The following is a 25,545-nucleotide window of genomic DNA, read 5'->3' as shown; positions in this document are numbered from 1 at the left end:
TGTTAGTAATCACCTAATTTTGACTTTATATGCCGAACTTCACACCTACAATTCCCTCCCTCTGCAAAGAGGGGAAAGGTTTATATTCTCACATCTCTTCAGTGTCAAGCTGAGTTCCTGCCCAGGATTCAGTCTTGAATTTTCATTGTTCTTAGTGTTACCCAGGTTGTAAGTGGCAGAACCAGAATTTGAACCCAAGTCCTCTAACTGTAACTAGAACATTCCTCTGTTTCATGGTTTTATATGAGGTTTGATGGTATACATCATCTAAGGCTATCCAAGTAGTATATGCTCAGATTCTAATTCCTTTAATTCTCCTAACACTGTCTTACAATTTGGTGATTGTACTCTTACTCTGGTAAAAAACTCTTACTCTGAGACCCTAAACTTGTCTTGAAACACCTTTCAAAATAACTGTTTGGGTAGCCTTAGATGATGTATATACCCTTCTAGGAGAGATTGTTTGCTTTTATCCATTGAGTTTGGGAGGTTTAGGACTACATAGCAGTGTACCTCATTATCTTTCTACCAGCTCCTAGATGTTCACTTCTTCCATTCTGTGGATGGCACTCCCGTGCTTGCCCCCTGCCTTCGAGGGACTGTCTTGCTTCGGGGTTTTTCTCAACAAGAATCTCCAAAGCAGTCTCCCCACTCATTCTGTGGGATTGTTGTGCATCTGCGGCTATTACTAGAACGTCACCTGGGACTTCCCCTCTACCTGTGGACAGTCAAGGCCCTGGAGGAGATAACTAGCAAGTGAGAAGAAAGAGGGGTGGGAGGGTTAGAGAAGTAGAGAGTTCTCCCTCTCCTTTTACCTTTGCCGCTCCACCTCTGGGACAAGAAAAGGATAGTGTTTGCCTATGACAAGGAAGCCTGATTTTAAAATGGTAGGGATAGTTGGGGGAAGAGGAGGAAAAGGAATTCTGGGAAAGCTAGGCAGTGGGGGGGATGAATATCTGTGACTCAAAGATCAGGAAGTTCATCTTCCTTCCTTGGCCAAGGCTGTGTCCTCGTTTACTGAGACACCGGCAACTGCTGCAAAGCTCAGCTTCTGGGACCGCTGGAGTGGGGGAGCTGCTTCTGACTCCCACACTGGATGCTGTAGCCCCACCTGGGATATCCATCCGGAATGTATATCAAGAAATCTTAGAGGATCCACATCATTGTGCCCTCCGAGAGGTATGAAGATTTAAGGGATAGATGGGGAGAAATGCTGGAATTGAGGTTCCAACTGATTAGTTTCCACGAAAAGCAAAGTTTTCTCTCTCTTCTCTCCAAACCAGTATTCTCAGCTACAGCCCCTATGTTCCTTCCCAACTTTGGCTGCCCTCAAGGAGGATGGACAGCACAGGGCCTGGGCAGTTTTTGACCCTATGACTCTGTTACCTTTGCCCGAGGTCACCTATCTACCAAGTTGTGTGCTCAATTCCCGTCTGTCCTGGTCCTGGATCTGTTTATCATCCTCCATTTTCCAACCACCTCCAGTAAGTGAGATTATTCCTTCTCATATGCTCTGCCCCCTACACACATTCTCTAATAATTTGCCTCCTCTTTCTTCTTTTCTATTGAGGGGAGAGGCTTTTTATCTTTGATCAACTCTGTCTTTTTCTTCCCCAGGTACTCCTAGGGGTCCTGGTGGCTTCATCTCATCGGGGATGGCTGCAACTTCGAGACCAAAGTGGTTCTCTACCCTGTCTGCCCCTGCCTAAATCTTCTCAAGTTTTTATTGACCCTCGGCTCATAGGTACAGGAGCTAAGATAGAACATGCATGTTGATATAATCAAACTTTAGTGTTTGAGAGAAAGTAACAATTGGAATTTAGTAGGATTGGAGGGCGCAGAGACTTGGGAGAGAGCTAATTTATCAGGTGATGAAAAGGAATGATCTTCCTGGCCTAAACTGTAACTTCAAGCATGCCACATTACTTGGTAATAAAAAGGGGAAATCATTTTCTCAAGGGATTTCCTGGGGTTTTAAGACAAGTTTAGGGTCTCAGAGTAAGAGTTTTTTGATTTGGTGATTGTAAGACAGTGTTAGGAGAATTAAAGGAATTAGAATCTGGGCATATTGGACTGGGAAAGGACTATATATAATGGGAGAATGATAGATAGATAGGACCAGGAAACCAAGGCTGGGTTTGATATGTTGGTGGAATCTTTAGTTGGATAGACATGAGTCCTGTTTCAGATACTTAGTAGCTGTAAGTGACTCTGGGCAAGTCACTGAATCTGTTTGCCTAAGGTTCCTTATTTATAAAATGGAGATAACAACAACCCACTTCCTGAGATTGTTATAAGGATCACATTAAATAATGTCTGTAAATACTTAGTACAATGACTGGCATATAATAGGTGTTGTATTAACCGTGGTTAGCTGCTATTATTATTATCATGGTCATCATTATTGTTATTAATCCCCAAGAGGCATCGAGGGCTTGGGGCCTTTCTGATTTGAATAGCATCTGCCGTTGGGAATGAACAGAAGTCCAGAGAGAAATGTTGTAGTGGGGTTGTTGAAAAGAGGTCATAAGATCTGTTTTCCTTTTGTGTTCCACCACTTAGCTAGCTGTGTGTATCTCCTTGGGCCCCATTTCCTGTAAAATGGAGCAATGATGATAGTGTTATCTACCTATTAAAGTCCATGGATGCTTCAGAATAGCATGGAAGTAACCTTGAGCCTTAATGGGGCTCTTAGGTGGCTCAGTGCTGAGCCCCTAAAGGCAGGAAAGCCTGAATTCCAGTCTATGTGACCCTGGGCAAATCACTTCAATCTATTTGCCTAAATTCCTCATCTGTAAAATGAGCTGGAAAAGAAAATGCCAGACCAAGATAAGCCTATCGGGTCACAAAGAATCAGACATGACTGAAAACAAGTCAGCAACAACCTGGACCCCAGATACTCAAAAGTTGTGCCAATAGCCTGTAAGCTATTTTGGTTTGACAGGTTTGACTGTGCTGGGAAGATTTCTAGAGTCTTCCCAGTGACAAAGTATTTGCTTTCTGAGAGCCATCTCATCTAGGTAGAGATTCTTCAAGAGCATGGTGGCCAGTTGTAATGACTTCTTTGGCTATTGTAACACATGAAATGAAGAACATAAAATGGCCTTTAGCCTTATGTGGCCTATTTCTGCTTCTGCAGTGATGATGGTAGGAGTGGTATAAAGGGAAATGGGAACTGTTAAGAATTATACAATGTTTATATTTTATATAAATATTTTTCCATTAAAAAAAATCTGGACTTAATAGACATCAACTAAAATGAACATTTCCATTATAAATTATATATTAATATATGCAACCGTATATAATATACAAATTATATTACATACAATAATATAGCTATGTTATATAATATAATTTAGGGTAGTAATTATTACATATATGTTATCTGTATATTAGAGATATCTATAAATACATATATATGTGCACATATGTATCATATACAGATATACATATGGAAAATTGAACAGAAAGTAAAAAGTTGTATATGAAACTGAATCTTTTATGTATAGGAGTGTCACATATACACCTTGCAGTCTGCATTAGATTTGGCAGCACTCCTGAGTGTAATTCACATTAGCTTAAAATATAATTGGGAAATATTTAACAAAGTGTATAAAAACACAGTAGAACATACACAATGTTAATATGTGGTTTTCTTTCTTTTTTTTTTTTAATTTTTTTTTTTTTTATTTAATAGCCTTTTATTTACAGGTTATATGTATGGGTAACTTTACAGCATTGACAATTGCCAAACCTCTTGTTCCAATTTTTCCCCTCTTTCCCCCACCCTCTCCCCCACATGGCAAGATGACCAGTAGATGTTAAATGACCAGTTATATTAAAATATAAATTAGATACACAATAAGTATACATGACCAAACCGTTATTTTGCTGTACAAAAAGAATCAGACTCTGAAATATTGTACAATTAGCCTGTAAAGGAAATCAAAAATGCAGGTGGGCAAAAATATGGGGATTGGGAATTCAATGTAATGGTTCTTAGTCATCTCCCACAGTTCTTTTGCTGGGCGTAGCTGGTTCAGTTCATTACTGCTCCATTGGAAATGATTTGGTTGATCACATTGCTGAGGATGGCCAAGTCCATCAGAATTGGTCATCATATAGTGTTGTTGTTGAAGTATATAATGATCTCTTGGCCCTACTTGTTTCACTCAGCATCAGTTCATGTAAGTCTCTCCTAGGCCTTTCTGAAATCTTCCTGTTGGTCATTTCTTACAGAACAATAATATTCCATAATATTCATATACCTAATATGTGGTTTTCTAAGCAAATATGTAACCTAGAGGGAAACTTATGTATAATTTAGTGGCCTTTGTTTCTATTTGAGTTTGATATCACTGAATATACAGGTTGCTTTTCTTTTTAGTATATAATAAATTACCTTTAAAGCAGTTCTGCTTGTCTTGATTGCCTTCTGAGCTTTTCTCTCCTGTGAGTTTCAAAAATATGTTTCAATGACCCACTGTTGTTGATTTTCAATTTTTTTGGCTTTTTTGCAACCCTATCCACCTCTAGCTCCTTTTTTCATTATCTTCCTTCCCCCAACTGAGAAAAAAGAAAAATAAAACCTTTGTAAGAAATATGCATAATCAAGCAAAACAAATCGCTACATTGAGTCTGAAAATGTCTGTCTCATTCTGTAGCTTGAGGCAGGAGGTAATGTTAGAGAAAAAATTTAATTCTAATAATGCATCTGCAATTTAGGCTCAAATCTGCCAGAAGCAATGTAATTAAGCATTGATCTATATTCAGATCAATTTTAGCTACTAGCACAGCCGAATAATAACACTCTTGACAATTGTGCTAGAAAGGGAACATAAATGCAAAGAGCAGTTAAGTGGATGCTTAGCTCACTTTCTTGGAGAAACAAATAAAGTTGGTTTTATTAAATGTGAAAGGCAACAAGATATTTAGTTGTCTACTATTGCTCCCCTAACCTTTACAGAAAGACCACCATTAAGATAATTGCAGCTTATGTGCCATTTATTGAAATGACATGAAAAGGTAGAGAAATTTTGCAAATAATTGGATAAGATTTTTCAAGTCAAATGGCATGCAGTTTAATTCTTTGCTATTTCACTCCACAAAAGTGGAGTCAGAGAAACAGGGAAAAAATATGTTGGAAAGATGATCCAAGATAAAGATGCATGTCAATTCAGGATGGCTGTTAAGTTAGAAGGCATCCTGCTCAGACCTACTACTGTAGAAAAAGCCTAAAATGTGTATCAGATCTAACAGATCAAGAAATCTATTGAAAAACTACACTAAGCAGTTAGAAACTTAGGGGAAAAGATTTTCCACAAGTATTACATGAATACCTTGAGGAAATTAATTTTAGAAATGAAATAAAAACTCTAGAAGAAAGAATTGGAAAAAAGAATAGCTATACTAGAAAAAGAAATTGTGATAAATCTTATCCAAGAAAATGGATTCTTTAAAAACTAGAATAGCCCAAACAGAAATTAGTGACTCAATGAGATAGCAAGAAATATTGAGAAATAAAAAGATTGAAAAAGAAGAAAATGTCAGGGATCTGAAGGGAAAAAAAGAAAAACCATTGACCTGGTAACTTAAGACAAGAAGAAAGAACTGATGAACTCCCTTGAAATCCATGTTTCAAAAAATAAACACACACACATATAAAAACAACCTGGATACCAGATTTCAAAAATAAAAGGAAATAACCCTTATTACAATCAGAGAATGAGATGAAGATAGAATCCTCAAGTCACCTCCAGAAAGGAAACCCCAACAGGGAGGAAAGGTCCCAGGCAAAATACAAAACTCCCACATCAAATTAAAAATATTATAAGCATTTAGGGAGAAAAATAGGACCTCCAAGATCACATAAGAGTTGGCAGCATTTATTGTAAATGGGAGGAGAGCTTGGAATAAAATATATCAAAAGATATAAGTGTATCTTGAAAAGCTGAGTATAACGTTTAAAGAGAAAAAAAATGGATCTTTCATGTAATAGAGGACTTTCAGGTATTTATGACAAAAAAGCCAGAACTGGGCAGTAACTTTGAAATATAAATGGAAGAGTACACAGAAACCTAGGAAGATAAACTTAAGCAATTGAAGAGTGTTATAAAATGCTGTAGTGCCAACATTTAAGAAAATAAGTGTTTGGGTCTCCAAAACCTTATTATCTTCAAGGTTCTGAAGGAGAAAAAAGATATCCTAGGGATGGATTGGTTCTTACTTGAGGGTTTTAATTGGAAAAAAATAAAGGAAAGTAAAAACAGAAAAAGACTAATTTTAGAAAGTAGGAACAAGAGAGGAGAATAATTTACATGAAGAAAAGAGTGAAATAAGTGGGAATCAGATGAATCTCAACCTGAAATGTCCAAAAGATGCCATTATACATAAAACAATTCTCCATTTTCTCGGGATAGAAATACATCAAATTCAATAGGGAGGGTACAGTTAAAATAATAAGAAGGAATACTTAAAAGCAAAACCTTCCTGATTCTGAAATAGGGGGGAGAAAAGCAAAGAATTAGTCTTCATGGGGGTATCTCAGTTTTCCTCTTAGACATTTGGGAAATGATTGAGCAGATTATGCTATGTGAATATATTGGAATATTATTTCACCCAAGAAATCATGGAAGAGGGTTTCAGATAATCCCAAGTAGTATGAATTGACAGTGGAATGAGCAAAACTGGAATGACAATTTGTACAAGGACAACATTATTGTGAATAAAAACAACTCAAAAAGACTTAAAAATTGATTAAGGAAATGAGAAATGATAAAACATGTTACTTGACAAAAAAGATGTAAAAAGATTATCCAATTTATCAGTCTGTCCACACATGTAATCTATGGATTTATTTTGTTTGATTATGCTTATTTGTTATAAGGGGTTTTCCTCTCTTTTTTTCTTTTTGGTTTTTAGTTGGGGGGGATGTCATTGAAGTGATACTAAGCCATAGAGATATCCCAACAAGGATTATTAAAACTTTTTTATTTTACAGAAGAAATTGGAAGCAACTGTATATAAGCAGGACAATTTAAAAACTAACTTGTAGCATTTTAAAATTATTTTTTAAAAGTAAGCAATATGAAAGGCGATTCTCAGATTTATCCTGAATCATTTTGTGTATGTATATTTTGCTTCATGGAAATGTTCTTTCTTAAGTATTTTAGTTCAGAATAAGAAAATTAATAACTGAAGCAAAGAAAGCCAAAGGCATATATAGACTACATAGAAACCTTACACTTATAGGTCATGAATGCTTAGTCAATAGGCACTGTACATTGCAAACACCTGATATCACCCTTAAAAATGTTAATGAAGTATAAATAACTGATTAATGTAAAATTTATTTCCAGAACATCAGCATGCATTAAAATCAATGCTAAATTAAAAAAATATCAAAAATGGGAGAAAAAGTAATTTACATTGACTGAGTATTCCCATTTCCTATAGAAGTTTAACTGATGTAAATTAGTTGCCACAAGGAGACCATAAATGCCCAGAAATTTTGACAGGCAATACTTATGCTTCTTACCATGTGAAGAGCTGTCCATAGACAACATCAGTTTCAAATGTAAACTCATTAAAAAGATTTTTAAGAAATTAATGATGAGAGTTTATAAATATTATAAGCCCATAAAATAACAAGAATAAAAATGACAGATTAAATGAAAGGCAAGTTAATTGCAAGCCCAGAAGTAGACACTATAGATTTAGAGCTAGAGGGGTCTTTGGAGGCCATTTAGTCCAACTCCATCCTTTCTGAGAGTGATCACAGATTGTCAGATCATCTTGACTCCCAAGTTAAGTACTCAAATGTAGCATTACTTCTCAAGAGTTTATTCACCTCAAAATCATTTAAGGAAGAAACTGAAATGTAGGCAATAAATAGAAAAGATTTACAAAGCTCTGTATAACTATTTTCTCCAGTAACGTGGAGCCATCACATTTGTTGGCAGATGAGTACAGAAAAACCATGTGTTTATTATCTCTGGACTATAAAATGTTTTTTCCATTTATCAGAACAGAATTTCCTTTAGAGACTGTCCTCCAACCAGAGGCTTCCCAAACAGATTGTAAAATTATATAAGATTTCCTGGAAAGATACAAGTGGACCCTCTTTTAATGAGAGAAGGTTGCAAGAAGAGTTTGTCATAGTCATTATGTCAGTATGATGTTCCAGTGAAAGATAGGGATTCTTTCTGTGCTAGATTGTCCTCCAGATTCTCCTGTTTGCTTGCAGATGGCCTTGTGCTGACTACATGAAGAACTGATATACTGTTTTTTGTTGATGAGTCATGTTCAACTCTTCCTGACTGCATTTGGGGTTTTCTTGTCAAAGATTACTAGAGTACTTTGACATTTCCTTTTCCAGCTTATTTTGTTGATGAGAAAATTGAGGCAAACAGTTCAGTGGTTTGCTCAGAGTCACATAGCTAATAAGTATGTGAGACCAGATTTGGATTCGGTAATCCCTAACTCCAAGCCCAGTACTCTGTTTACTGCTATAGAGCTACATGTAGAACCTCTTAATTAGATCACTAAAAAGATAATGCCTTTTCACACAGGAAAACCAGACTTAGTGCCTGAGTTGACTAGACCACGAAGCTGATTTCATCAGCACAAGTGAATGATATACCTTGGACAGATAATGCAAATTGACACTGAATTACTTTTGTGAAATTGTGCAGTGCTTTTATTTTTTATTTTTTCCCTAAATGTAGTATTTTGATTTGTTTAAAATACATTTTTATTTCATTAAATATTTCTCACTTACATGTTAAAAAAATTAACTTTTTTTTTTTAACAGTTTGAATTCCAGATTCTCTCCTTCCTTACTATATACTTCCTTAAGAAGACAAGCAATTTGATACCGACTATGCATGTGAATGTCATGAAAAATATTTCCATCTTATCCATGTTGCAAAATAGAAAGTAGAGAAAGTTTAAAAAGCATCCCTCAATCTACATTCAAAATTGATCAGTTCTTTCTCTGGAGATCAAATAGAATTTTTTATTATGGGTCCTTAAGAATTGTTTTGGATTGCTGACTTAGAGTTGCTAAGATTTTCACAGTTGATCATCATTAAAATACAGTTATTACTGTATAGTGTTCTTCTGATCATAAAAGTCTTCCCAAGTTTTTCTGAAGCTGTCCTGTTCAACATTTCTTATTGTACAACTTATTTAGCCATTCCCCAATTGATATGCATGTTCTTGATTTCCAGTTCTTTGCCATCACAAAAAGTTACTGTAAATATTTTTGTATAGTTAGTTCCTTTTCCTTTTCTTTGATATCTTTGAGATGGAGTGGTATTACTGGTCAAAGTTGTATAGCCTGATAGACAGTTCTAAATTGTTCTCCAGAGTATTTAGACTAGTTCACAATTCTACCAACAGTGCATAAGTATCCATCCCAATTTTTCTATATCTCTTCCAGCATTTTGTCTTTTTTTTTTTTTTTTTTTTTTTTGTCATTGTCAGGTTGACTGGTTGCTCTCCTTTGTTGTCAGAGGACGAAAATGACATCATAATGTTAGAGTTGATACAGCATGTCTAACTCTGGCTTCTCAGACCAGTATGAGTTTGGAATGCTCTACCGCAAGTTGGACACACACACACAGTTCATGTGAACATTTGGGGTGAATTTTCTATATTTGTATATCTCACGTTTCTTTTGAACTATTTCAGTTCTGCTTTGCTCATAGAGTGAAGCACCTTCCTCTGAAGAGAGCTTAGGGTGCTGGGTTGGTTCTGTGCTAGTGCCTCCCATGTCATGCAGTCAGTTCCGTAGTACTTGAGACATTGAGAATGTCATTATATAGAGTGCTTGCCTTGAGTTTTCGGTAAGATTATGTGTGGCATCCAAACAGTATTGCCAGCTCATCAGAACTGTGCTCTCTGCAGTAGAGTTTGGTTTGGTTTGAGAAAGGACCTCAATGTCTAGTACCTTATCCTGCTAAATGATCTTCAGAATCTTCCTAAGATAATTTAAATGGGAAGAGATTTAGTTTCCTGGCATGGTGCTGGTCTAGATAAGAGGTGGTACCCCACAGTTAAATTTGAGTTTGCATTTCTCTAATCAGTAGTGATTTAGATCTTTTTTCATGGCACCATTGATAGCTTGGATTTCTTCATCCAAAAACTGCCTGATCATATATCCTTTGACCATTTATCAACTGGGAAATGGCTCTTATTTGAGAAATGAGAAAAACTTATATAAAATCATTTTTGCCCAGTTTCCTGTTTTTCTTCTAATTTTGACTGCTTTAGTTTATACAAAAGCATTTTAATTTCATATAATCAAAATTATCATTTTGCTTCTTATGAGTTCCTCTATCTCTTGTTTTGTCATAAAATCTTTTATAAGATCTGACAGGTACAAAGTTCCATGCTCCTAATTTTCTAAATCATTTATCCATTTTGTCCTTATTTTGATGTAGGGTGTGAGATATTGTTCTAAGCCTAGTTTGTATCAAACTGCATTCTAGTTTTCCCAGCCATTTTTGGCAAATGATGAGTTCTTACTCCCCAAACTTGGATCTTTAAGTTTATCAAACCTAGATCTTTTTTAGGTTTATCAGACTTAAATCATAGATTACTATGGTCTTTCTCTGTTCTGTACTTTATACTTAATCTATTCCACTGATGCACCACATTATTTTTTAGCCAGTCAAAAGTCAAAACATTCTAATTAATGCTTTATAATATAGTTTGAAATCTGGACCTGCCAGGCCTTCTTCACAATTTATTTTTATTGATATTTTTTTGGTTCTTCCAGATGAATGTTACTTTTCTATTATAAGCCTTTGATTGGCATAACCCTGAATAAGTAAATTAACTTAGGTACAGTTGCCAAGAGTAATTAATATTTCTGTATTTATTTAGATGTCTTTATTTGTGTTTATATAGTCTCTGGGTTTATCTGAAAAGATAATCTGCAGTTATTTTAAATAGAATTTCTTTTAATATCTCTTCCTGCTGGATTTTGATAGTAATATAAAGAAATGCTGATGTTTATGTGGGCTTATTGTATATCCTTGTGCAGTGCTTTTAACGATCCCAATCTGCTCCTTGACTCACAAAACAATCTTTTAAAAACATTTATTAATAGCTTTTATATTATCTGTTTCCCAACATATATCTCCTTCCATCCATACTCAAAGAACCATTCCTTTATAACAAAATATTTTAAAACACCAGTTCGGCAAAACTAAAAAAACTGACATCTCTAGTGATCTTTATCCTTATATTCTCCACCTTTACAAAGAAAAGAGGGAGAGAAATAATATTACTTCTTTGTGATCATACTTGGTTATTATCATTTTACCTTTCAAATATTTGTGCAGTGTTCTTTCATTTTAAATTGTATAAGTTGTTTTTCTGGTTCTGTTTATATCACTGAATCATGTCTCATGCTTCCCTATATTCATGATAATTGTTTCTTATAGTGTAGTAATATACCATTATTCTAATATACTACAACTTGCTTAGCCATTCCCCCAATCATTGACATCCACTTTCACAGACCCATCCTTTTTTAACACTATTGTTGTTCTGTTATAGTTACAAATTTTAATGATTGAAAGTTCATTGCAGCCTTGAGGAACTGAAAAAAGAATTTGGCAGGAGAAATGGCATAAAAAAGTATCAATAAATATATATTAAGGGCTTACTATGTGCCATGCACTAGTAATACAATAACCAAAATTAAACAGGTTAAAACAGATCCTGCCTTTAAGAATCTTGCATTCAATCAAAGGAAACATGAATGAATACAAGATCCTTCAGAGAGGAAGGTGCTTCATAAAGAAATTAGTACTTGAGTTGAATCTTGACAGAAACAAGATGTTAATGAGGAAGAGCATTCTGTCATGGGCAATGACAGATGAAAAGGCAGGGGGTGACAGGAAAAAGAAAGCCATTTAAAATGACAAGATTATGTAATAAGGCTGAAAAGGCATTATAAAATTCTTATCATCAAAAGGGTAGGTCAATCATGATGGGAAAGGAAGGAATAGAAGTTGGATAACCCACATGCTTCCTTGGTCTCCAATTAACATCAAAAAATCTAGAAGGAAGCCCCAGCATGCTAGTCTATCTTGGTGGAAGATGTATAGGAAGACATAGATGGGTTACAATCGGTAACATTGCTAAGAATGCCTACATTGGTGAAATTATAGGTCCATTGACAATTCTACCTCATAATTAATGTTAGAATTGAATGAAATAATGCCTATAAAGCAATCCCTGCAAAGCTCTTTGTCATTAATCATGTGAGCCGTTAGGATTGTTCATTATGCTATTGGCTTGACTTTTAAACATGTTTATCATTCTCATGTTCATGCAGGCTCCCTTGTGCGGGTGGAACGGTTCCAACTGGTAGTAGAGAGAGAAGTGAAGAGCAACTTTCCTTCCTGGAAGGAGCTGGGAATGCCAGGATTTATCCAGGAGCGCCGTACCAAGTCAGTACTTCCCTGCTTGTTCTCTGGAGTGGAAATGGAAATAGGAGTAGAGATAAGGTATGGGAGAGAGCGAGGGATCTAAGAACATTCTGTCATCCTTTTTCTTCCTTTAGCATCTATGTCCTCTTTTATTTGGATGATGCTCTGATTCTGCCCATCCCCAGTCCATACAATCTTACACGAAGACCTCCTCAAGCAAAATTTCCCTGCTTGGAAGAGCCTTCTAAAGTGCAAAGCCGGCTTTTGCTGTTGTCTCACAAGGAATGTCTGATGAAAAGGAACTATCAGTCCTCTCAGAGCGATGGTCCTTTGCCTCCCAAGCACACTCTTAGTTTCCATGTATCAGGCACCTGGCTAGGAGGGATCCAAAGGAAAGATGGGGATGGCTGGGGTCTGCCAGAGTCCCTTGGAGATGAGAGCCAGGACCAGAAGGTAAGATTATATTCCCAAAGCCTCTTTAAATTCCTGGTTTTCCTTTCCCCTCACAATAATTTGGGCTTCTTGCTCTTGTTTTCCTTAGGTTTTTCTCCTCTTCTTCGGACAATCTATCCGATGGTTTGAATTCCTGCACCCAGGGCAGCAGTATAGGCTCATCCTCCCTAACTCTGCTGTGAGTCCCCTATTGTGTCACCTATTACCTTTGTGATGGGAGGAAAAAAAAGACAGCTGTGTGTGGCAGGACATACCATCTTTTGAGATTTAGGAAATCTGAGTTTAAGTCCTAGACTTGCATCTCACTGTCTTTGTTGTCTTGACAATGTCACTTGACATTGAGTTTCAATTTTTTCATTGATTGAGTAAGGGTGAGTCTCTACAATTATTTCCAATTCTTATTTTCAGCGATTCTGTAATTCTAATTAACATCTCAGGCATATTGATGAGAGTGACTTAGACATCTGGCACAAAGATTTTACTGGAAAAGGGGTTTGGGATTAGACCTAAGAGGGAGGACCTCTTCTCATTCCTCTCCCAGGGTGGGGTTGGTTCATTTTAAGAATCTTGATAATATTCTAAGGACTCTTTAAGATCTTTTTTCTTTCCTGAACTCTTTCTAATTTCCCAGCAGCCTCCAAGTCTGTTAGAAGAGGGGGATTCCTCTCCTCTTTCACAGCGAATTCTGGAGTTGACTGGCTATACCTCCTGCCTTATTGTCCAGGATGATTGGATCCTGGAACCTGGGAACACCCAGGACATTCCAGGTATGGTGGGGATAAGCAAGGGACTCTCTGAATCCTCCCTGACGGAGATTCTCAGTGGCAGGTAAGCATGTCCTTATTCCCCTTAGCTTGGTCCAGATGGTTCTTCCTTTACCCTGGTCAGTCATTCAGATCAATTTGGCTTCTTTTCCTGCCCTCTGACTCTATCTCTCCTCTGCCTCCTTAAAGGTCCCCCTTCTAAATTCAGATTTTTGACTTTAGCTCCCCAGGCTCATTTGTGTCCTTCTCTGCTGAAATTTTGTCCAGGACGCCTTGTGTGCCACTTACAGAAACAACCCAGCAAGGTAAGAAAACCTATCTGTTAGTAGAGTTTTGGGAGCTAGGGAAGGCATGAGGTTTTGGCAGGTTGCTTATCTCATTTTCTCTATTTAGGAAATTTCCAGACTTTTCAGCGTGGGGTAAAGTTAACTGTGGCTTTGGACGCTGCTGAGTTGGCCTCTCGAATTCCCATTGATGTCTATATAGAGGCTCCACATCCACCCTTACCACTGGGGCTGCTTCCAGGAACCCGAGTCTATTTTCAGCAGTTAGAAAGAAAGGTCTCCAGGTGAGGAGATGATCTTGCCTCCTTCCCTTTTTCCCAGTCTTGGTATAGGATACTTTATTTCAAATCTGCTAATTATGATGCAGTCCAGAAGGCCACCCCTGTCAGTCCTCAATAGATGATGCTTAATTATACTCTCTGTATTTATCTCAGTGTTTCCAGTCACCCTCTTCTTGGGTTCATTCCATTTTTCTTGGGTGGTGAGAATTTCCATAGCCACTCCTCTACAGCTCCCTCCTGCTTCTATTTCCCTTTCTCTCTTTACTTGCAGGTTCCAAAATGTTTATTGTCGCTTCCTGCCATCCAGCTACCTCCGAATCCTTTGTTTCCCTGCTGAGATTCCAGCCAGGTCAGTGACTGCTTCCTTTTTTCTTCAGTAGCCCTGCTCCAGACCAGACCCTACACAAGCTCAGTTGAGCCTGTAGGATTTTCCTGCCATGGCTAATAAGATACTAGGCTTGGGCAAGTCATTTAACTTCTACACCTCGTTTTCTGTGAGTCTTTCCAAATTTGTTGTCTCAGATTTAATCTCTGACCTCCATAATTTCAAAACCATATAAATCCTCATGAAAATTACTTCTTTAGATCAAACTTCCTTCTGCTTCTCTTCTCAAGCCAAATGTCTCTCACTAAAACTGGAAGTGAAATTTTAGAAAATAAGAGATTATTTGACAATTATCTGGGACCAAGTTCTTGTAGGAGTGGAGTGTCACTTCTAAAGAGTAATCACCCTTAGGACTAGCCCTTTCCCCATGCTTTGCTCTTCACCATATACTAACAATTGACTCTATAATCCTCTCTACTCATTTCCCTTGATCTACCTCAGTCCTATTCCCATTTCTTTACTAGCCTGTTCCCCATCTTATTCTTCCTACTTCCTTCCTCTTTTCCTCTACCTCCATCCTGTTCTTCCTGTTCTCTGACTTTACCATGTTTCCTTCATAGCTCCAACTTGCCCCATGTCTACCTGGCAGAACTACAGAGGGATTCTCCAGGGCCAACCTGGGCCAGTGCTTCCTGTCATGTAGTATCTGTCCTCAGTGTCCAACTCTTCTGGCTCTGTGCACACTGTACCAGTGTATGTGTTCAGGTAAAACAAGTTATAAAGTTACAGAGTTATAGTTATATATAAAGTTTTATATATATAGTTATAAAGTTATAGTTATAACCAATTATAGAAATTCAGAACTAGAAGGAACTTCTAGCTGTATCACCACAGTTGGAGAGGTTAGGTGATTCTGTTGTGAGTAGGAAGATAGCAGTTCCTGTCAGTATCTCTAAGAAAACCACCAGCCTTTCTTTTTATAGCTATCTGTAAAATGGAACGTAAGATTAGGGAGCTGGGTGAGTTGGTAGGAGGGAGAGTCAATAAGGCCTCTTGAGGATAGAGAAATCTGGATGGATCTCTCAAAGAGTCTAGTAGTCTAGATAAATTTGCTTATTCTTGGGTCCTTCTGTATGTTGCCTGAGGTTTTAGGCAAAGATTTTTTTCTCAGGATTAAGTGGCAATGATAATTATTAATGTAAGACTGGTAACAGCTTTGTTCTTGAGTCAAGACTTCAATACTTACCTTTTTTTTAGGGCATGCTTGTGTTAAAAGTGAAAGAACCACAAGACAATACATTTGCTAAGGGAGGAAAATACAGGGGAAAAGAGGGTTAGGATTTTGAGTTAGATGAATGGAGAATGGTAGGCAAAAGGGGAAAAATATGATAAGACAAGGATTTTTAAGCCGTTTTCTTCCTCTTAGGGACAGTGTAGCCGACAGGGTCTTCCGTGTCCCACGCAGGCATCTGTGAGTCAGGCTAACATCAGGTAAGAGGAGGGTTGGATGTTTGGGCAAAGAGAAATGGGGATTTGGGCTACAGAGATAGCTTGAGTCCCTGAGAGTAAATGTTGGTCATTTCACAATAACCCCTTTTCTTTTATAATAACCACACATTTATAACATTAACATCTCTTCCTTCCTCCTTCCCTTTTTCCCCTCTCCTTCCCTCCCTCCTCTCCTTCCATCCTTCCCTCCCTTCCTCCCTTTCTCCCTCACCCCCTCTCTTTCTTCCCCTCCTTTCCTTTCTCTCCCTTCCCCCCTCTCTCTCTTTCTTTCTCTCTCCCTCCCTCACACACTCTCTCCGCCTTCTCTATTTTCCCTCTCTCTCTCATCCCCACTATCTCTTTTAACACATATACAAGACATGCACACAAGCCAGCTCTGAATCCTGGCTTTTCTGTTTAGTGAAACCTGTGACAGGCCACTCACCTCACCTGGCTTCCCTTTCCTTCCCTGTAAGGAATTGTACCAAATGATCCTGAAAACCTTTCTAACAGGAAACTATGATTCTCCAGGCTCCTGGTAGAAGATGGAACTGGAGAAGCTGTAGTGACCTGCACCAACCAACAGGTGGCAGTAGCTCTGGGCCTGTGTCCCGCTGAGTGGGACACCCTGATGGAGCTAGTCAGGGTACCGGGGAGAGTTGCCCTACACATTAGCAGACCTGGAGCCCAGCCTGAGGTCAGATATGTTGGAAAATCTGAGTCCCAGTGGGAGGAGTGGCGGAATCGTAGAAGGAAGGGAGGAGCTCTTGTAGGAGCAATGGAGTAACTTGGAGTTTGAATGTCTTGGTCCTGAGTCACTCCTCTGTGTCTCTCTGTATAGTTTATTGGTGAAACAGATGGTTCCCTGATGCTCTTCCTTCAGACACTCTGTACCAGCTCCCGTGTCCTCCGACCTATTCATCTTTCTTTTGAACTTGAGAGGAAACCCACAAGAGTCACAACATCAGGTGAGGGCAGAAGATGGTTCACACACTAAGGTCCTTAAGAAGAGGGAGGATGGAAAGCCATCAGTTGTGGACTGCATGCTGGAATTCAAGGGGGATAAATCCAGAGGGATGATCCAGGATATAAAACACAAAATGGGGATTGAAGTATGAGACTTGAACCCCCTCACCTTTTCTTTTTAGAACCACCTCGGCTACATCGGTTCCAGTTTGGTGAAATTCCTGTCTTGACACATATGGTTCCCAGACTCAGCCTTTCCTGTCTTTCTCTCAGAGACCCTGAAGTCCCCCACATTTTAAGTTCCTGAGACACCTGGGACCATTCCTCACTCAGTCTATCAAGAATCTGAATTCATTCAGTGATAGGACTTCAACAACACAGATAACAACTCTGTTATAACTTCATAGATGGCTTTCTAATTAATCAATAAGCAGTTACTATTGCCTTGAATAACTGAGCCTGCTAGGGAGGGTAACTACCTCTACCCCTACTGAATGACATTTCCTCCTACCACCTTACAGGATTGAGTGTATCTCACTCTTCCTTTAATTGAATGTAAGCTTTTGGATCCCTGGTTTTCCATGAATCTACCTCATTTACTTTACCTCCCTTCAACCACATCCAAGGGACCCTGCAGTCAGGCTCCAGTTTGACTCTGGATTTGTTGAAGAGAAAACCCACTTCTGTCTTAATTGATCACTCTTACCTCATTCTGGTGCCTTATCTCTTGCTCTGCTTCTAGGATGTGAAGAGCAGCACTAATATGTTCCAGTAGTAATTATGAGAGCACAGCAAGCACAGCACTTTATCTAAAATAAAACTCAAAGTTACCTCATTTAAGATCTGTGTTGATGTTTCTCGGTGTATGCTGGGAGTGGGAGGCATGGATGGGAGGAGGCATTCAGAACTCCTGCAGAGCCCACTTCACCTTTTACCAATTTATTGAATGCAATTTAGTCAACATTTTGTTAAGTAATCTCAAAAGTCACTGTGCTTAGTATTGAGAATACAAGGATAAGACAAGGCAACCCCTATCCTTAAGGAGGAAAGACTTGTACACAAATCTAATATCAGCTAGTGTAACTGGTAGTAAAGCATTTAACAAAGTGCTCCATTCAAAAAAGTGAGGAGAGAAACATAGAAGACATTACCTCATAGCTGAGCCTTCACATTTAGGGATTGGTATAAACAACAATCATTTATTAAACATCTATATTTAGGTTGTTATACTAATTGTTGAGCATAAAAAGGTAAAAATGAAATGATTCTGTTGAATATTACAAAGCACATATAAAATAATATAACCTATATGATATTGTAACCTATATGTTCTAAAATTTTTATAGCAGTTCTCTGTAGCAGTAAACAACTGAAAATTGCTGAGATGCCCCTTAATTGGGCTATGGTTGGACAAGTTATGATATATGATCATAATGTGCTATAAGATAACGGGCTTTTAAATCACTTGATCAGAGAAATACAAATTAAGATAACTCAGGTACTACTACACACTTCTCAGATTCCCTAACATGACAGGAAAATATAATGTGGGAAAATTGGGGCACTAATATATTGTTGGTGAACTTGTGAACTGATCCAACCATTTTGGAGAGCAATATGGAACTACGCCCAAAGGGCTATCAAACTCGGCATACCCTTTGATGCAGTGGTGTCTCTACTGGGCTTGTATCCCAAAGAGATCATAAAAAAGGAAAAGGACCTACATATGCAAAAATGTGGCAGCCCTTTTTGTACTGGCAAGGAAACTAAGTAGATGCTCATCAGTTGGAGAATGGCCGAATAAGTTATGGTTTCAGACAGGCCTGAAGAGATTTACATGAATTGTGAAGTGAATAGAGCCAAGAGAATATTGTAAGCAACAACAATGTATGATGATCAACTGTGATGGACGTTGCTCTTTTCAACAATGAAGTGATTCAGGCCAGCTCCAATGGTCTTGTGACAGGGAGAGCCATCTGCACCCAAAGAGTGGATTGCAGGGACTGATTGTGGATTACAACATAGTATTTTCACTTTGTTGTTGTTTGCTTGCATTTTGTTTTCTTTCTCATTTTTTCCTTTTTGATCTTATTTTTCTTGTGCAGCATGATAATTATGATATATGTATAGAAGAACTGCACATGTTTAACATATTGGATTACTTACCATCTAAGGGAGGGGTTGGAGGGGAAAGGAGGGAGAAAAAAATTTGGAACTCAAGGTTTTGCAGGGTGAATGGTGAAAATTGCATATGTTTTGAAAAATAAAAAGCTTTAAAAAGGATGAGCTTGATCTTAGAAAAACAGACTATGAAATAATGAAGATTAAAATGAACAGAACCAAGAGAAAACAGAAACAGCAATATTGTTTTAAGAATGACTTTGAGTGCATAAATCATTTTGACTATTATAAATACCCAAATTAGTTATAAAGGACATATGAAGAAAAATGCTGTCTGTATGAGGGAAAGGGGGGGGGGGGGACACTGATAAATAGAAGTATATATATACTTATTTGTGTCTAATGATAGAGTGGGAGAGAGGAAAGGAATAAAAGAAAAATTTTTATATAACCTATATTTAAAGAGAATAGTAAATTGTGATATTAGCAGTTTCATGTGCAGTCATCTTTTTGAAATTGTACTATTTTATGAAAATGCTTGTCTTATTCCACAAATTTAAAATAAAAAAAAATTTTAATATTAAGGTTATGTGCAAAATAAGTACAAGGTCCATTTGAGAAGGCTGAGCACTAGGAAGTGGGGTCACTAGAAAAGGCTTAATTGTAGAGAGGGTGGAGCTGAGTGAATCCTTCAAACTTGGGCAACCAAAGGGGTCTAGTAAGTGAATGCTTAGAAAAGCAGCAGGAGTTATATGTGGTTTTTGAGACAACAGTGTCTGGGATATATTGGGTAGCCAAGAGACACAGACCTATTTAGGAAAACCATTGGCCCCTGTGTGAGGAAGTGATTGAAAGGGGAAGACCTCGTTAGAACAATAGTACGGAAAAAATGAATCGGCAAAGGATATTGAAAAGGAACTATCATGTATTCAGAAGTAGAGTCTAGTCAATGTGAAATAAATGCAGAGAGCACAATCATAAAGACAGAAAATGCCATCAGGTTTAAGGATTCCATCATAGTTTGACAGAGGGATTACTTGGAAAGCCAGGTTGCAAGAACTGAAGAGAAAGTGAGGCAAGCTTTTAAAAAGAATTTGGCTGAAATGGCTGAACAAGTTGTATATGAAAATAATGGAATATTATTGTTTTATAAAAAGTGATCAAACTGATTTTTAAATGGCTGGAAAGATAAACTGGTGAAACAAGCAGAACCAGGAATACATTGAACACAGTAACAGCAAGAATGAACGATGATCAGCTATTAAAGACTTAGATTTTCTCAGCTGGTTCAGTGATCCAAAGCAATTCCAATAGACTTTGGACAGAAAATGCCACCTGTATCCAGAAAAAGAACTAAGAAGACTGAATGTAAATCAACACATGCCATGTTCACTTTTTTTTTTTTTTTTTGAATCTCTCCTATGTTTTTTTCTTTTTTACTCGGATTTTTCTCTCCCAACATGATTCATAAAGTAATATGTATTAAAAATAAATTTAATAGAAAAAAAAAAAGTTTGGCTGTGAAAGGGAGGCGAGAGTGCTGTCCTGAAGGACAAGGTAAACTCAAAGAATGAAGGAAAGACAATTGTGTGTAGAAAAGGAAATTGTAGAATGAAATTAGAGAATTTAATTATGGAAGCAATTTGCAGAAGAAGCTGATGAAATGGGATTAAGAATCCACACTGAAGGATATCCTGGCTTTGGCTTGAAGGTTCAACTCTCAGATTTGTGCATAATGTGCTGTGTCTGTCGACTAATTAACCTTTTTTTCCGTCTCTACTCCAGAGTTTCCATGAAGTGTGTGTTATTTTCCTGAGTACTTGACAAGGAATGTTTCTGCTGGTTCTTTTTCTATTTTCAGATATTATGTTTGTAGTCTGTTTTGAAGGCTCTGCAATATGCCAGTTAGAATTGGGGGAGGGCAAAAAAAGACTTCCTCTTGGCTTTTGTTCTGGGCACTCTGGGACAATTCACTCAGTACCGCCTTCACCACCGTGACCATCTCCGTCTGTTTATCCCAACCGTCTCCTAAGAGCTTTCCGTAGGCGGGGACGGGTGGCCTGGTCCTCTACATCGCCCGCAGAAGAGGCAAAAGAGAACTGCCAAAATCATGACGTAATGGCGGATGCACACCCAGGACCCAAATCATAGAGACAACAAAGCACAGCGCTGGACGTGCAGATCAGTCTCAGCTTTGACTCGCGTGACCTTGGGCTGTCAAACTTAAATAACAGTGTGATCAGTACAGGGCATGCACCCGTGCAACCGTTTTAGAAAAGAGACGTATGCGTAGGGGAACGAAATCTCCGCAGGGTGAAGGCACACCGCTCAGGGTTTGAAAATGAGGAAGAAGCCCTTGGGGCTGAAGAAGGCAAGCTGTCTCGTAAGTGATGCAGACAGGTCCCAAGCTGTCACTCCGCGGACAAGGTCTTGGTCTCGGTTCTTCACGCAGCAGGAACATCCAGATAATCGATTAAATCAGTTAATCTGATTTCATCATTCTGCTATTGCACCAAATAAAGCTTTCTCCAAGGAGCTGCTCGGTGGGCCGGTTAGCTCAGTTGGTTAGAGCGTGGTGCTAATAACGCCAAGGTCGCGGGTTCGATCCCCGTACGGGCCAGAGTTTTTCTTCCACAATACGTTGCTTTTTAGCCACAAAAACTTTGTCCCAAATGTTGACCAAACTGCATTTATTTTTCAAAAACTTTCCACCTCAAAAAAAAAAAAGTTCACTGAATTTGACGCGCGTGGTCTCGGACTTTGGGAAGCCCCGCTCTGCGGGAGGACTGTGGTACCGAGCGAGCTCGCTGAATGTGCACCCAGTAGAGACTATACCAAAAGAGGAGTTTAAGGGCAAAGGCTTTTAGATGGGAGAGGAGGTAGGCCTGAGGGCACTGGACACTTCAGGGTCTCACCTGGATGTGAGCGCTGCGTAGTCAAGCCTCAGGAAGGCAGCGGAAGGGGGAAGTAGGATATGGTAGTCGTGGCCGAGTGGTTAAGGCGATGGACTAGAAATCCATTGGGGTCTCCCCGCGCAGGTTCGAATCCTGCCGACTACGCATTTTCCTTTTCTCCTGGAACTCGCCAAGTTCCCTCCGGAGAAAACCCACCCCTGCTACGGCTGCCACCCCGCCTCCCAGGCGTGATCTGCGTGGGGCCTTTGGCCTCTCCGATACTGCTTTCCGCTCGCTCCTTTTTAGGAACGGGAAGAGATAAAATAGGCTTTTGGGGAAGGGAGGGAGGGATGCGGAGAACACGGAACAGGAGGCCCAGAGCGAGAACGCCGACCGCGGGAGCTGCGCAGGCAGCTTCCGCCCGGAATGGCTTGCGGAACCCAAGCAGCTGGCAATCAACCGCGAATCCTTTGTAGGGATTTTCTAGAAAAGCCTCCTCAGGTCCTGGCGCCGTGGCTTAGTTGGTTAAAGCGCCTGTCTAGTAAACAGGAGATCCTGGGTTCGAATCCCAGCGGTGCCTTTGCTGAGCGGTGAGGTTTTTTTCGTCGCCCAGTCTCTGCCGGTGTCCTTCCTTGGTCTTTATTCATTCTCTGTGGTTTCTCCTTCTCCCTCATTCATGCTCTATCATTTTTCAGCCGAGGGAAGAAAGCCAAACTTCTCACAAACCTTTTCTTTTCAAAAGAAGGAATCGAATATTCCGTCAAAGCCAGGGACGGAGATCTAGCTTTGGTAAAGCTAGATAATTTTAATTCAATTTTTTTCGTTGATTCCTTTGATATTCTTATTACATAATGCTTGATGTTTTTTTGATAATCATGATTTCTATTGGTATTGTTATCAATATGATCAATTATGCTCATAGTTTTCCTAAGATTGAATGAGCCCTGTATTCCTGGTAGAAATCCCATCTAGTCACAATGTATTACCCTAGTGATATATTGCTGTAATCTCCTGCTAGTGTTTTATTTTAAAATTTTCCAACAATATTCACTAGAAAAATTGTTCTATAGCCTTCTTTCTGTTTCTCTCTCTCTCTCTTTGTATTAGCCTCGCACTGTGGCGGTCCTCTAGACTCCAGTCGTCACCGCTTACGATGCCCTTCCAGGTTTGCAAAGCGCTTTTAAAACACCCCATTCTCCTGATGAGCCTGCGGGTGCTATTTTTTATAGCACGAGCTTGGGGCAGTCAGAGGTCAAGCTCTTCTTTATGAGCCAGAAATAGCCTCCAGAGAGCGGACTTGAACTTAGCCTCCTGCTGACTCTAAAGCCTAATGCTTTACTCGCTGCACCAACTCTCTCTCTCATCGGATTGTCTGTCTGTCTGTCTGTCTGTCTGTCCGTCTCCCTTCCGCATCCGTTTCCGTCTCTGATTTATCGCCCAGTAGCTGTCTCAAAAACAACGAATAAACTGAAACAAAAAAACAAAAAATCGCCCAACGATGACTACGTGCAAACAAGATACAAGCAAGGTTAAATGAGGGAAAGCACTTCTCAGAGGCAAGGCGCTAAGACTAAGGAGGGCCTGAAAAAGCTTCTTGCAAAAGTTCGGACTTGAGCCGAGACTTTTCGTCAGGAAGACGGACATCATTTGATTGGGAGGAGAAAGGAGAACGAGAGACGAGAGACATGCAAAGAAAACCCTGCAAAGCTAGCCCTGCAAAGCTAGCCCTGCAAGCTAGCCCTGCAAGCTAGCCCTGCAAAGCAAGCCCTGCAAAGCCAGCCCTGCAAAGCAAGCCCTGCAAAGCCAGCCCTGCAAAGCCAGCCCTGCAAAGCAAGCCCTGCAAAGCCAGCCCTGCAAAGCAAGCCCTGCAAAGCCAGCCCTGCAAAGCCAGCCCTGCAAAGCCAGCCCTGCAAAGCCAGCCCTGCAAGCTAGCCCTGCAAAGCCAGCCCTGCAAAGCCAGCCCTGCAAGCTAGCCCTGCAAAGCAAGCCCTGCAAAGCCAGCCCTGCAAAGCAAGCCCTGCAAAGCCAGCCCTGCAAAGCAAGCCCTGCAAAGCCAGCCCTGCAAAGCCAGCCCTGCAAAGCCAGCCCTGCAAAGCCAGCCCTGCAAAGCCAGCCCTGCAAAGCCAGCCCTGCAAAGCTAGCCCTGCAAAGCTAGCCCTGCAAAGCTAGCCAATTAGTAGATTATTGCGTTCATTTAGACGGGAGGCGATGGCTCACCCAAAGGTTTGAGAGTGAAGAGAGTGTGTATGATGGCCAGATAGAAAAGCAGGGCTGGACAACAGGTTGCGTGGGAGGGACGAGAGAGAGTGGTGAATCCAGGACAGCACTAGAGGAGGTTAGTTAGTATCTTGGACAATAGGAAACTTAGAAGAGAAGAAGAGTTTTTTGCGGAAAGAATACTGAGTTCGGTTTGGGGACGGTCAGTTAGAGATGTCCATTTGGAAGTTGGAGACGTATCATTTAATGTAATTTAAGAAAAACCATATTAAGGGTCTGTATACAGAAGTTAGGAGAGAACCAAAGTTTAGATAAACCAGAAGATGCTGAGGAAGTTATATAGAAATTATAATGTCATATAACCTCAGCACCCGAAGGGACATAGATCTAGACAGGATGAAATCTTTTACAAATGAAGGCCCAAAGAAGTTAAATAAATTGCATAAAGTTGTTTGTTTGGGGTTATTTTTCATAAAGTCTTGTGGGTAGTAAACATTAAAAGCAAAACAACACTTTCCCTCTGAAAACCAACTATACCACACTTCTTAATCTCTCTCCTCTCCTGTTAGAGAAGACTATAGAAAAAAGGTGGAAAGAAAACGTTGTGTGATATTCAAGGGAAGAAGTCATTCAGTGGGTAGGGAATGGCCAAAGATTTTGTGAGGAAAGGTGTCCGTTGAGTTGGATAGCAGTTCAACAAGTAGAAGGGGGAAAGAGAAGGTCATTGAAGTAACCAGAGTAAAATCGGAGAGCTAGAAATTGAGCCCAGTGTTTTGGAAACACAGTAGTCCATTTTGGCTGGAGAGCAGCAGAATAATTGAAAGTGGTCAAATTAGGTTATAGGGATAGGTTTAAATCAGATTGTAGATGGCTTTGAAGGACAAAAACATTGACCAAAGTCTGTGCAAGCATGCTATCATGAAATTGATGTACAATACTGATGAACTTCACCACGCAATCAAATTTTGATTTAATATAATCACAATTGTCTACTTTATATCTAGTAATATTCTCTGTCTCTTGTTTGGTCACAAATTCCTTCATTTATCATAGATCTGAGAAGTAAACAATGTCTTGTTCTCCTAATTTGCTTATGGCATCATCCTTTATTACACTTAAAACAAAAATCATGTATCTATTTTGATCTTATTTTGCTATATAGATATTGGTCTATATCTAATTTCATGCTGTTTTCCAGTTTCTCCAGCAGTTTTTATCAAATAGCAAGTTCTTGTCCCAAAGCGCTAGTTCTTTGGATTTATCAACCACTAGATTATTATGATCATTTACTACTGTGTCTTGT

General features: G+C 39.1%; 1 protein-coding gene and 3 non-coding genes across 8 annotated transcripts in view; all 4 read left to right on the top strand.

Moving 5' to 3' along the window:
* CTC1 (CST telomere replication complex component 1) overlaps window positions 1–17,850 on the top strand; it is a 30,616-nt gene extending 12,766 nt beyond the window's left edge. For 2 of the 5 annotated variants that reach the window (XM_012548714.3, XM_031965478.1), the window contains exons 8-23: window positions 533–756; window positions 1,002–1,179; window positions 1,284–1,484; window positions 1,618–1,744; window positions 12,356–12,470; window positions 12,584–12,902; window positions 12,991–13,080; window positions 13,534–13,730; window positions 13,889–13,971; window positions 14,060–14,234; window positions 14,503–14,580; window positions 15,177–15,321; window positions 15,983–16,047; window positions 16,576–16,741; window positions 16,886–17,012; window positions 17,193–17,850. In XM_012548714.3, coding sequence (XP_012404168.1) covers window positions 533–756; window positions 1,002–1,179; window positions 1,284–1,484; window positions 1,618–1,744; window positions 12,356–12,470; window positions 12,584–12,902; window positions 12,991–13,080; window positions 13,534–13,730; window positions 13,889–13,971; window positions 14,060–14,234; window positions 14,503–14,580; window positions 15,177–15,321; window positions 15,983–16,047; window positions 16,576–16,741; window positions 16,886–17,012; window positions 17,193–17,317 — 2,415 coding nt within the window. In that variant the 3' untranslated portion in view covers window positions 17,318–17,850. Of the gene's footprint in view, window positions 1–532; window positions 757–1,001; window positions 1,180–1,257; window positions 1,485–1,617; window positions 1,745–12,355; window positions 12,471–12,583; window positions 12,903–12,990; window positions 13,081–13,533; window positions 13,731–13,888; window positions 13,972–14,059; window positions 14,235–14,502; window positions 14,581–15,176; window positions 15,322–15,982; window positions 16,048–16,575; window positions 16,742–16,885; window positions 17,013–17,192 lie in introns of those variants that run through there. The other 3 variants (XM_031965479.1, XM_031965481.1, XM_031965482.1) reach the window with 3 other exon arrangements.
* Window positions 17,851–21,677: 3,827 nt separating this feature from the next.
* TRNAI-AAU lies at window positions 21,678–21,751 on the top strand. The gene has a single exon. It is a non-coding gene; the product is annotated as a tRNA-Ile (tRNA).
* A 357-nt stretch (window positions 21,752–22,108) lies between these two features.
* On the top strand, window positions 22,109–22,190 carry TRNAS-AGA. Its single transcript has one exon. It is a non-coding gene; the product is annotated as a tRNA-Ser (tRNA).
* A 341-nt stretch (window positions 22,191–22,531) lies between these two features.
* TRNAT-AGU lies at window positions 22,532–22,605 on the top strand. The gene has a single exon. It is a non-coding gene; the product is annotated as a tRNA-Thr (tRNA).
* The last annotated feature ends 2,940 nt before the right edge of the window (window positions 22,606–25,545 follow it).

This window comes from Sarcophilus harrisii, chromosome 4 (genome assembly GCF_902635505.1).
Source record: "Sarcophilus harrisii chromosome 4, mSarHar1.11, whole genome shotgun sequence".
Classification (NCBI taxonomy): domain Eukaryota; kingdom Metazoa; phylum Chordata; class Mammalia; order Dasyuromorphia; family Dasyuridae; genus Sarcophilus; species Sarcophilus harrisii.
Note: the sequence above shows the minus strand (reverse complement) of the source record. Positions and strands in the feature narration are given on the sequence as shown.